The sequence below is a fragment of the Pimephales promelas genome, chromosome 13, assembly GCF_988280905.1.
Source record: "Pimephales promelas chromosome 13, fPimPro1.hap1.1, whole genome shotgun sequence".
NCBI classification, from domain to species: Eukaryota; Metazoa; Chordata; class Actinopteri; order Cypriniformes; family Leuciscidae; genus Pimephales; species Pimephales promelas.
The window spans coordinates 12691164-12704297 of NC_142781.1; the positions used below are offsets into that span (position 1 = coordinate 12691164).

Here is a 13134-nt window from a genome sequence, read left to right on the forward strand (position 1 = left end):
CTTGAGGTAAATGGAAAGCAATATAACTTAATTAATCTCTGAGGGGTCATTTAGTTTTAGCAATACACAATAGACAGCTGGTGTGTTGTGTCACAGGTCACCAATAGCCTATACTGTGCACTTTTAAAATGGAAGGTTAAATGCTTGACATATATTTGTTGTTATAATGTCAAATGCTGTGCATAATATAAAACTCAACTGTATTTTGATGTAAATCCTTTTTTTTTTTTTTTTTTTGTATTTGCTAATACTAATACCAAATTTTTTCGGCCGGTGTTTGTTATGTGTTAAGATGGTAAATTGCACTTGTGCGCTTGCTTATACATTTTAAATTTCTATTTTCTATTCCACCAATGGCATGCAAATAATTTGAGATGTTGTTATGCCTTTACAGTCTGGCTTTGATAATGATGGAAATTATAAAATTGCAGGATAAAATCAAACCCCTTATGATCATGGATGTGAAAATACATTGTCCTAACTGAAATGTTTTTAATTCATGAATGCTTTGGGATAATAGACCTAAGGTTGGTCTCTTTTTAAAGAAACAAGACACTCAGCAGATTATTGCTACATTTTACTTTTTTATTATATTTTTATTATATATATATATATATATATATATATATATATATATAGTATATGGTTTACACAATATTTTACAAAATCATTTTTAATTTTTCATTCTTCAATTGCTAAAAAAAACAAAGGCATATGTCTAACCAAGTTGCGTTCCAAATTTGAAGTTGATATCACAAAAATTAAAGTACCCATGAGATTTTGTTTAAGTGTTTGTTAAGTGGCCAAAAAATAGCCACAGGTGACAGCAACATTCCATGATTTTTATTTTTTTTATTTTTTATTATTATTTTTTGACGCATTCTTCAGTCACAAATTAATACAATTCTGTCACAAAACAATCACCAAACATGGAACCTAGAGTCTCAGACCTTTCCAACGATATGTGTTTTGTCAAGATTAGAAAAGGTTTTGATTATAAAATAGTGTTGCGGTATTTTGTCATATGAAACTTGAAATCTCCACTAATGGGGGGAGGAGCCGCTAAAAAGACTTTTAGTGCTAAAAGTACTGTTTCCATGGCAATGCAATGTTTGATTTCAAAATGGTATTGAAAGGATGAATAAACTTTCACATGATACCAAATTTGTGATGATTAATAAAATATGTGGAGGGGGAACAGTGCCGAGGAGGCCCTCTAGCTGGACAGTGAAAGTTAAGATGACATAAATTATGAACTTTCAATTGAAAAAGTGACAAATATGACAAAGTAAATTTCACATGAATATTGACCAGCACAGCTGTTTTCAAATGGCCAAATGTTAATTTTTAAACCGCTAAATGGTAATACTAAGAAATGTTTCCAGTAAATCATCATATTAAAATGATTTCTAAATGATGTGACACTCAAGACTGGAGTAATGATGTTGAAAATTCACAGGAATAAATTCCATTTGATAATATATAATATATAGCCTATATATATATATATATATATATATATATATATATATATATATATATATATATATATATATATATTAAAAATAGGAAAACTGGCTATTTTAAATTGTAATATTTAGCAATACTAATTTTTTAATCGAGTATGTTTTAGTCTGTATTTTTAATCGAGCAAATAGCGAGCATTATGACTTTCAAAAACATGCAAAATAGTGTTGAGGCGAGACTTTTGAACTGTAATATTTTATTAGGCTATATGCTTTATTAGGAACCAATCCTATTGCGATTAAACACGAATACAACATCAATTCAAATTTAACAATTTATTCAAGTGCATATTAATGTGTTTTGTTTGAACTTATGAATGTTCAGTCAACTTTAAAAAAAAAAAAAAAAACTATTTACACTTGTTTATAAAGTCTATATAGACCTGTATATTGACTTCATAAACAGACAACTATAATTAAGTTTTTCCATTAAAAATACTTTCTATTAAAAAGATAGGCTATCTGTCCAATCAACCGGGCTGCACGTGATCCTCAGCGAGTGAGTGTGTTTGAGAGACTGGCTCTGTCTCAAATCCAAGCCGTTACTCAAGTCTGCATGTTTGAGCTCAGTGACTCGGACTCTTCTGATCCCCTGAAGCGCTCTCTCAGTAGGCAGCTCACTGGGATATAGTCCACAGCCTGTGGGTTTTCTCCGGGACTCTCCACACGCCCCGCAGTCTCTCAGTAGAACACATGCGGGATGAAGATGGCTTGAGAAACAGCAGAAACAGATTGGACTTCTGGAAACTTCTCACTGCTCTTTAAGGCTCGAGGGAGGAAGAAATTGCCTCAGGAAGATCAAGCAGAAGGTCTAGGTGAGCTAAGATGTCTGTAATTTATTCACTTTTTAACAAAAACATTTACCAATGTAAAATAAGATGACTTAGGCTATTTAGTGAATATGTGGTGAATATTTTAAAATATTTCTTAATTTAATAAATTACCGATTTTTTTATGTTAGATTACGTTTAAATTTAGTAGATTATGCTACTAATTTTAGGTAGGCCTAAATTATTCTGATTACTTTGAACATAACTCATTACAACGTTAATGTGAAGGATATCATTCTATGTACCATATTGATACGAAGAAAAAAGAAATATATTATTAATTATAATAATATAATAATATAAATATATATTCTTTGTCAACAACATGAAGTGCATTAACTAAGCTATTACATTACAGGGATTCGTGAGTTTAATAGAAAGCTATAAAGTAACAAAATACATTAGTTAAAGTTAAAGTAAATATTACTTTAAGTAAATATTAGGGCAAAGAGGATCATTTTTTAATTATTTATTTTTTTTAAGTTGATACAAAAAATTCCTGCATTGCATATACAGTATAAAATGAAGTGAAATACATTAGTTTTTACTGCCATTGTGCCAATAACATGTAATCAATAGAAAAGTAAAGTAGTAATGTAGTCTGATTACAAGTATTTTAAGATGTAATATAATCTAATTACAGTACACATATTTGATTACGTAATCCAGATTACATGAAACCAATAACTACCCAGCACCGTATATATATGTATGGATGTCAATTGGCTTAAATTCTATATTCCAAACTTTCTTGTTGGGTGCAAAAAAATGCATTTATTGTTCATACATTGTGGACATATTTTCCAGGCATTTTGAAGATGAACATTCAGTCAGCAATCAGCCGTGAGATCTTCGTACCGAATGATGAAAAGTTACTGGTAGCCATTGAGGTGAGGAGAAGGATGAAGAGGAAAGGACTGTCCTTCCTCAATGCAAATCGCAAGAGGGACTACTCAACGTTTCTCTGCTTGTCAGGTAATGTGTCTTTACTAGTGAGCTTGAGAAATACTGTAAGTTTATTGAGTTATCAGAAATCTTCATGGACTCTTGTTTCCATGTAGTTGCCAACAGTCGACCAGCTCAAGTCCTCATCACTAAAGTCAAGAGGTATCCGGGCACGCGTCAGTTTGCTAAAAGATCTCAGTGGTCTGTGGAGCAGCTTCGCCAGGTTGATGGCATCAACTCTGATAAGGTGACCATTCTTCTAAATGCAGCTTTTTATTCCCAGTACAGTCCATCATTCTGACTCCTCTGACTATTTGTTAGGACACCCCTGAGTTCGACCTAGTGTTCGATCGCACCTCTGATCAATGGGTGGCCGGCTCAGATGCAGAGAAATGCATGTTCGTGCAAGTTCTTTATCATGCTTGTCGGAAGTACTGGGAGGCCAAGCTTGGAAAACCATCAACCCCTGGAGAACAGAAGACACCGGGAGCTCCAGAGAACAAGAAGAGCCCTGGTGCTCCAAGCCAAACTAACTTTGTCAACTGTCAGCAAAAGCTAATGGGAGGTGAGTGCGCTCCGAAAGCCGGATTGCTGGATTGACCTCTTGGCAGAATTCATTTCTGTGACAAAACAAAATGTATTTTTCCATATTTTAGATGCTTGTTCTGTTAATATGGTCATCTACCGCTGCAAGATTTTTTTGAAGAGAATGAAGAGCAGTATGACTGCAAACCAGGGTCGACTTCAGCGTGAAGGTTAGTAGGAGTCTTATTGTTGTGAAAATGTATACATTTAAAAAAAAAAAAATGGAATAATTTTGGACCTTGGTGCAGCCATCAAGTAAAAAGATTACCTTTAAAGTCATGGACAATATGGGGACACATTGATAAATATTTACTTTTATAATAATAAGAATTGTTATTATTCTGATTGTAAATATTGATTTACATTTTTTCAAGTGTTTATTATTGTTTTATTTATTTTTATTATTTATATTATTGCTAATATAATAATAAGTATTATTATTAAAATGTTTATTTTCAATAACCCTTTTTAATAATAATAATAAATAATTTTCAAAAAATGTTTTCAAAAAATTCTTGAACATTTTTTGAAAACTATTTATTATTATTATTATTAAAAAGGGTTATTGAAAATAAATATTTAAATAATATTAATAATAATAATTATTATTATAATAAAAATAAGCATTCTTGAACATTTTTGAAAATTATTTATCTTTATTATTTATATTATTGCTAATATAATAATAATAATAATAATTATTATTATTATTTAAATATTTATTTTCAATAACCCTTTTTAATAATAATAATAAAATAATTTTCAAAAAATGTTCAAGAATGCTTATTCTTCTTATAATAATAATAATTATTATTATTATTATTATTTGAAGATTTTTTCTAGAATTTTTATTTTGCATTAAAATAATAATTTATTTTCAATAATGTTTATTTTTAATAATTTATTTTTTTTCAAATATGTTCAAGAATGCTTCTTTTTAACTATTATTATTTTAAATAGTTAAAAAGAAGTACTAATAGTTAAATAGTTAAATATTAAAATAATAATACTTAAAAAGAAGCATTCTTGAACATATTTGAAAAATATTTATTTTGCATTCAAATAATAATTTCTTGTCAAGAATGCTTATTTTTAATAATTATAATAATATTTTTCAAATATGTTTAAGAATACTTCTTAACATTTTTTTTTAATTTTTTTGTAGAATAAATAATAAAAATAATAATTTCTTGTCAAGAATGCTTATTTTTAATAATAATAATACAATTTTTTCAAATATGTTCAAGAATACTTCTTAACTATTATTATTATCATTTTAAGTTTTTTTTGTAGAATAAATAATAAAAATAATGATTTCTTTCCAAGAATGCTTATTTTTTATTATAAATACAAGAATTCTAATTATTATTGCTGTCATTAAATGGCTTATTTTCAGTCTTTGTCACCTTGACATTTTTGGCTTTATTAAAATGTCAAATGAAAACCAACACGCTCGTCATTGAAGAGGTCTATTCATGACATTGTGAATATATTGTGTCATATGAATAGCATTTTCATTTACTATAACAAATATCATTGACCCCTAGACAATGTATTACAAATGCATCTTTTAGGCAGTTGCATTGGTTTCCATCCGTTCCTGTCTGTGGACTTGTGTGGGTCAGATCAGGCAGGAAGAGAGGGCGCTTTGTCGGCTGGTTGTTTGTAGTGTTGTGATAGATCTCTCCGTGGCGGTGGCAGAGAATGGCCCCATTGCAAAGAGGGCCCGATTAGTTCAGAGGCCACTTTGTTCAGATGAAGGCATGCGCGGGGACACAAAGACAGGCGTTGAGGAGGGGGAGAGGAGCGGAGATGAGTATAGTGGCACCAGCCTTCACAGCGGATCATGGATGAATGGTGTGTAATGAATGGGAGAGGTGCCAAGCTGCCCTGGAGGCGCAAAATGCAACGTCCCAGTCCACACACACCTCAGCTCTAATCATATACCGCCATGTCTGTTTCTTTTGGCAGTTAATACGATCAGTTAATGGCATTGCAGAATTACATTACGAGTGTAGATGATTCCAGTCACCAAGACTGCAATTATTTGACACAAAATACAGTAAAATATTATTACTATTTAAAAAAAAAAAAAAACACTTTTCTATTTAAATATATTTTAAAATGTCATTCCTGAGATGCAAAGCTGAATGTTCAGCAGGTTCATTTCTCCAGTCTTCAGAGTCACATGTTCCTTCAATAATCATTCTAATATGATCATTTGCTGCTCAAGAAACATTCATTATTATTATTATTATCATTATTATTATTATTATTATCAATGTTGAAAACTGTTGTGGTAATTAAAGGAGTAGTTCACTGTTTGCTGATAATTTACTCACCCCCATGTCATCCAAGATGTCCATGTCTTTCTTTCTTCAGTCGAAAAGAAATTAAGGTTTTTCCAGGATTTTATCCATATAATGGACTTGAATGGGAACCAAACGGTTCAAGGTCCAAATGAGAGTTTCAGTGCAGCTTCAAAGGGCTTTAAACGACACCAGACGATGAATCAAGGACCCTTCGAGTCATGACTCGAAAAAGATTTGTCGAAAAATTTTGATAAGTTCAAACAGGAGAGTCACGAACGTTCATCACAGAACAGAGCGAGGCGAGCATTTGTGCTTATAAAACGTTTTTATTTATTTTTTAAAATGAGCGATCGTTTCGCTAGATAAGAATCTTATTCATCGTCTGGTGTCGTTTAAAGCCCTTTGAAGCTGCACTGAAACTCTCATTTGGACCTTGAACCATTTGGTTCCCACTGAAGTCCATTATATGGAGAAAATCCTGGAATGTTTTCGTCAAAAACCTTCATTTCTTTTCGACTGAAGAAAGAAAGACATGGACATCTTGGATGTCAAATCATCAAATCCTTGCAGAATAAAAGTATTCATTTATTTTTAAAAATAATAATCAGCAGCTTTATGCCAGAGAAGCATTCCCTAATACAGCAAAGGTGTAAAATAATACTTGTATGTGTTTGTGCTTATATCCTCACAGCAACAACAGCCGTTAAAGCATCCAGGAGCAGGAGTAGGAGTAGCCCGTCCCCTCCGGCCGGGAAGAAGATGGGGAACGTAATGCGGAGGGCCAGTCAGGTTCTGAGTGAGCGCGGGGAGCGTCTGAGGGCGGATGAGAAGACCGGACACTTCTTCCACGGAGCCAAGCAGTTTGCAGAAGCAGCTCAGAAGGTGAACTGATCACAAGACCCATTCACTCCAAACCAACAGCTTAAAGGGTTAGTTCACCCAAAAATGAAAATTAAGTCAGTAATTACTCACCCCCATGCTGTACCAACATCGTAAGACCTTCGTTCATCTTCAGAACACAAATGAAGATATTTTTTTTATTAAATTTGAGAGGTGGATCACTGCTACATAGGCTGCCTAAGGGATTGAATCTTGTTGGCCCAGAAAGTCAATGTAGAAAATGTTTAAAAGTTCCATGTGACTACAGCGGCTCAACTATAAGTTTATCAAGCGACGAGAATACTTTTTGTGCGAAAAAACTCAATGCACACGGGAACTGCAATCTTTTTCTACTCCTTCTTGTTCAGTTCTCGCGCATGCGTCGTGGAAATCTCTTGAACTCTCGTCTCAGGCCTACAAGGAAGAAAAGGAATCGTCGAATAAAGTCGTTATTTTTGTTTGTTTGTTTTTTGCACAAAAAGTATTCTCGTCGCTTGATAAACTTATAGTTGAGCCACTGTAGTCACATGGGATATTTAAACATTTTCTTCATTGACTTTCTGGGCCGTCAAGTTTCAATCCCTAAGGGTGCCTATGTGGTAGTGATCCAGCTCTCAAATATAATCAAAAATATCTTCATTTATGTTCCAAAGATGAACAAAGGTCTTATGGGGTTGGTACAGCATGGGGGTGAGTGATTAATGACTTCATTTTCATTTTTGGATGAACTAACCCTTTAAGTTCATGACACTGCATCATATGAACAAACAGTCAGTGATACACATATTTTAGTGTGTGTGTGTGTGTGTGTGTATATATATATATATATATTAAAAACTAAAACTAAGTAATTTAAATTAAAATATTAAATGTTAAAAAGTGCAATTTTTTCAATTTTAAAAGTTACTTTTTTATCAATTGAATGTGTCCTTGCTGAATTATTCTCTTCCTTCCTTCAAAAAAATAAATAAAATAAAATAAATAAATAAATAAATATATATCTTACTGACCCTAAATGTTTGAATGGTTGTGTAAAGAACCAGTCAGAACTGCAGATGGAACTATACTATCCTGTTGTATTTTGTATAGATATATTTTCTGTGAAGCTTGTCTGTACTCTTTATATTTCTCCAATAATAATAAAAAAGAACCAGTCAGGACCAGTTATGAGTGTGTTGAACAATTTGAAGACAAAAAAAAAATGGCATTCTGTATAACTTGTAGTCATTTTAGTGAATTATATTTAATATGAATAATATTAAGCATCCCATTTTCCTTTATTCCCTCAGATGGCTCTGAAGCAGATTTAGACGTGTTCTGGATGACACGCAAATAAACTTTTTTAAAACATAGCTTTTAATCCTCTGGTCGCTGGATAAATGCAGCTTTGTCATCTAACTCCGATTTTGATTTTGACTGTTTTTATTATTTTTTTTGCAATCCACTGACCTCACCTGCAGATCTGCTCATTTTTGACCAGTTCTAGAGTAGCAGGTGGCTGATCCTCCTTTGCTGAGATGCGTTATTCAGTTTTTTTCTGTCATTATTTGCTCACCATGAAGTCCCATCTTCTGTTGAACAGAAGATGAATGTTGGTCACCCAACAGTTGCTAGTCTCCATTGACTTCCATAGTTTCGAACAAAAATACTATGGTGGTGACCAGAAACTGTTTGGTGACCAGCATTCTTCAAAATATCTTCTTGTTTGTTCAGCAGAATAAAGAAACTCGTTCATGAACCTAAAGGAGAAATGCTGCTCTTGTGCTGACTAATGATTTCAAACCTCTTTATAGTTTCATCTAAGTGGATTAATTTTTATTCTGCCAGCTGTACCCTAATATTACTCACAGATTGCCATTTATGAGGTTTACTGTTGGTAATGTGTACTAATTTAATGTACGTTTTGCATTTTATTTTCTGAAGCTTTAACGACTTTGTCGTTTTTTTATTGTATTATTCTTTTTCAGCGCTGAAACTATACCGCTATTATTTAATATTTGACATTTAAGGAGGTTTCAGACAGATTCCTACAGATGATACTGGTTGCCTTAACAGAGGTATGTTTCTGCAACATTAGTTATGCGTATAACAGATGATATCCTCATGAATGACGGTACCGTCCCTCTGATGTTCAGTTCTGTTCTGATCACATGAGGAGGCTGCTTTTATCTGTTTTTTAGATTTAAGTTCATTAGAGATGCTGCAAGTTGTTTTATAATTCCAGCTATTCACTATGAACTCAATGTTCATCTATTTGAATGTGAATGTGTGTGGATAACACTTTTTTGTTCGTCTGTCTCTTGTCTCCTAATTCTGTGTAATGTTATAACAGTCAGTCTGCTTTGTTTGTGATTGTGAACATCAGTAGCAGGAGCAACATGTCATGAGAAGCCAGAGGGTGTTTTCCGCACAGAGTCGGACACCCTTCATGTAGGCTATGTGTGATGCATCCTGCTTTCTGCTGTCTCCTTATGTCTTCGGTTTTATATTCAATGATATGTGTGTAATTCTATCTGTCCTTGTCTTTGACTGCTCTTAAGAACATGTTAAATATGTAAACGCCCATCATTTGCACAATAAATGAAATGGGACCAACTTCGGAAATGCCTATTATTACACAAAATATGTGTAGTGCGCCTTCACACCACTAGAGCGCGCTGCAGGCAAGCATCCTCCAGTGGACTTGGATGTGTGTGTTAATATGTATTGACAGTGTGGTCCTAATGTCTGAGCCCACACTGAGAATCTGTCGTTCGGTCTTAAACCTGGAATTAATTTTAGTAAAATGCTAAGTTTTACCCCTCTAAAACTTTCTAACTAAAGCATATATAACAGGGGGAAAATATATAAGAAAAAATCTAAGATACTTCAATATTTCTATGGCAGTAATCGAATAAGCAATTTTGTGAATGTTTTGATGGACAGATGTGCTCGATTACATTCCAGCTTGTGCCGTTTTCAGCAAAAGAGGGACATATCAAATGTCATAAAATGCCATTCTGAATTTTTTTTTTTTTTTTTACAAAACATTTAACTATAATATATTTATATGTATAATTATATCATGTATGTTACACACACAAGATCTTGACCAAAAATTGATGCACCTCTTGATGGAAATAAATGTTGTGATGTTATTTCCATCAAGAAGTGAATACATTTTTGGTCAGTCTATCTTGTAAGGCAATGCAAGAGTCCAGTACATCCGAAAGACTTTTAACCCCTTAGCTGTATATACATACCCAAGAATATATTGTGTATATATTCCAAAAATAAGAATATTTGGAATATACCCAAGTTTGGTCTTGTTTTAAAGAAAACACTCAGCAGATTATTGCTGAAGTGAAAACGCTTCAAAAAAAATAAAGTATGAAAAAGTTATGTAAGTTTAAATTCACCGTAAATCAAATATACTGTACTATATATATATTTTATAAAATATTTTTACTATAAAATCAAAGCCATAAATCTAACCAAGTTATGTTCCAAATTTGAAGTTGATATCACAAAAATTAAAGTCATGAGATTTTGTTTAGGCTTAGTACCAAAAATAGCCACCGGTTGCCATTGAATCCCATTAAATTCAGTTGTTGTATACATTCTGCCTTAACAAATTAATACATTTCTGTCCAAATATCAATTTTGTCACAAAATTTGGAACCTTGAGACTCAGACCCTTCTGACAATATGTGTTTTGTCAAGATTAAAAAAGGTTTTGATAATAAATTATGAAATATAACGATGCCCAAAAGGGGAGGAGTCTGATAAAATAAGTACCGTTTCTATGGTAACGCAATGTTCAATTATAAAACGTTTTCACAGATTGAATTCTGAGTTTATAAGCTTTCAAATTATACCTAATTTATGATAACTACTAAAATAATAAGTGGTAATAAAAAGGCGATAAAAAATAAAATATTTTAGAGGATAATATTATACTATATTTTTTTATTATTGAAAAATACAAGATTATATGTTTTATTTTGAACTTTTAGCATAAAAACAGAAGTTTCAATGATTAAAAGTGGGTGCATCGACTTTTTGTGATAAAGGTCAGACTTTTTGAGATTTTTTTGAGGTGCACTCTTGTCATAAATTCGTCAGTTACTCTTCCTACATAATTTGCAACACAAAACATGAGTAGAATATCTATTTAGAAGTCTTAGACCTTTCCTACAATATATAATTTGTCATAATTAGAATAGGATTTAATAGAAATATAGTGAAGTAAATTTAGGCGTCCCGGTACTGGAAAGTGACAGTTAATGTGTTCATGAATTTAATGAAAGGTAGTGCCAATTTATGTGTGAAAAGGATTATTCATGCTCCCTCCCTACCCAACCATTCTTTCACAATTTGAGCCTGATGAATCTTGACATTATTATTCTCCTGGAATTTGGCCATGCTATGTCTTTCTACATGGTTGTTGAGAAATGAATAGCTATACTCTCCATTAATTAGGATGAGATGAACTGTTGCCAAATTTATAACATGTTAGAAATGAAATAATCACTGCATTCAATCATAGACTCTTAAGCATTTGCCTATTAAAATCCAAATTCTAAAATCCAAATATTCACCTGTGGTCTTTTGGACTTTTTCATATTTCTATTTAATACCAGATGTACACATACACATATTGATGTTTACTGAAGCATTTGTGTTGCCATTTACATTTTGGCAAAGTGTCGGCGCGTGAAGCGCCCAGCTGGTGACCTGCACGGTTGTTGCGCTGCATTGCTGGATCAGCATCTACTGCATGCAGCATCCTGCAGGATAATGTGCTTATGCTGTGACCAAATGAAGGTCAAGACTCACCGTTTGACTCCAGGATTGATGACTTGTAGGACTGTGCATGACACTGTACGATTTAATTCTCTCTTATTTCATAATCTGATGTGCTATAGATTATAACATAATCTACCCCTCTAAAAAGCATTATGGTAACCAATCGATTTGATTTAGCATTCTCGATGTGCATTGGGGGTGTGATATTGACCCGGAAGATATATTTCCAGAACCACGAAGCCTGAGCTGCAGGTCGTGACTTTCTGACGGTGATACGGGAATTGAACATCAATCATGTATCGACTGGCACAGGATCGTCCCTCTTGAGTTTTAATGTTGGACCAGATATTCAAATTACAACCAAATGGCCTTTAATGAATTTTGAATGGTAATTGACCTTAGAACTACCTTGGAAAGGTGCATTCTGTTTTGTAATTGGGTACTTCAGAGAGCATGCCACATAACAATGGACTTGATTTTTCGTGAACAGAGTTCACCAAAAGAGCATAAATTTGGACATCACTTCCTCAACGTCATGCTCCAAAGTTTTGTTCCAAACTTGATTGACCTTTGTTAATGTTGAAAATGTTCATGTTAGTTTACAGTGCATTAATTAACGTTAGCATGTACAATTTGCGAACTTTAAATTATATTAGGCCTAGTAAATGTTGAACTGAACAAATAAGAATAATAAACAGTGTTGGGGAAAGTAACTTTTAAAAGTTATGAATTGCAAAATTACAATAGGCTTACTCCCTGAAAAAAGAACAAATTGCATTAGCCTACTTAGGGTCGATATTGTCCCGATCACTTTTTGCCAGGGTCGATATTATCCCAAGCACTTTTTTTAAACATTTCGTAAGGTAGGAAACCGAAAAAAATATCTTCATTTGCAGTGTTGTGCCTGAACGCGTTCATTGAACGATGAACTCGTTAATGTTTTGGGCGAATGCGAACTGAACGTACTGTGAACATGTTCATTCTGGAACGCATGCTCTCTCAGTTTAACTTTGTTCAATAGGGTGCTAGATTTCTATAGAGCATTCCAGACGAAAACGCGGCTAATGGTAATCCATCATCCGGAAACTGAAGCCTCGCGGGAGACGCCATTATAGCAGAACTTCACCTGCTGTTTGCTTTCCATTGACTCCCATTCATTTTGGCTTCACTTTGATAGCGAGTAACTTTACATCTCAGGCGTCCAAAGACTTAATTTGTACATTATATATTTCTAAAGAATTATGACAATGTAAAAAAGGCTCCATACTT

At 33.1% G+C, this 13134-nt stretch overlaps 1 protein-coding gene across 1 annotated transcript; it reads left to right on the top strand.

The window, feature by feature from the left end:
* The first annotated feature begins 2066 nt into the window (after window positions 1–2066).
* stxbp6l (syntaxin binding protein 6 (amisyn), like) lies at window positions 2067–8861 on the top strand. The gene is made up of 7 exons (XM_039692848.2): window positions 2067–2341; window positions 3164–3331; window positions 3418–3548; window positions 3623–3866; window positions 3958–4056; window positions 6890–7080; window positions 8367–8861. Exons 2-7 carry the CDS (start codon window positions 3175–3177, stop codon window positions 8385–8387), a joined length of 843 nt encoding a protein of 280 aa, XP_039548782.1. The 5' UTR covers window positions 2067–2341; window positions 3164–3174; the 3' UTR covers window positions 8388–8861.
* The last annotated feature ends 4273 nt before the right edge of the window (window positions 8862–13134 follow it).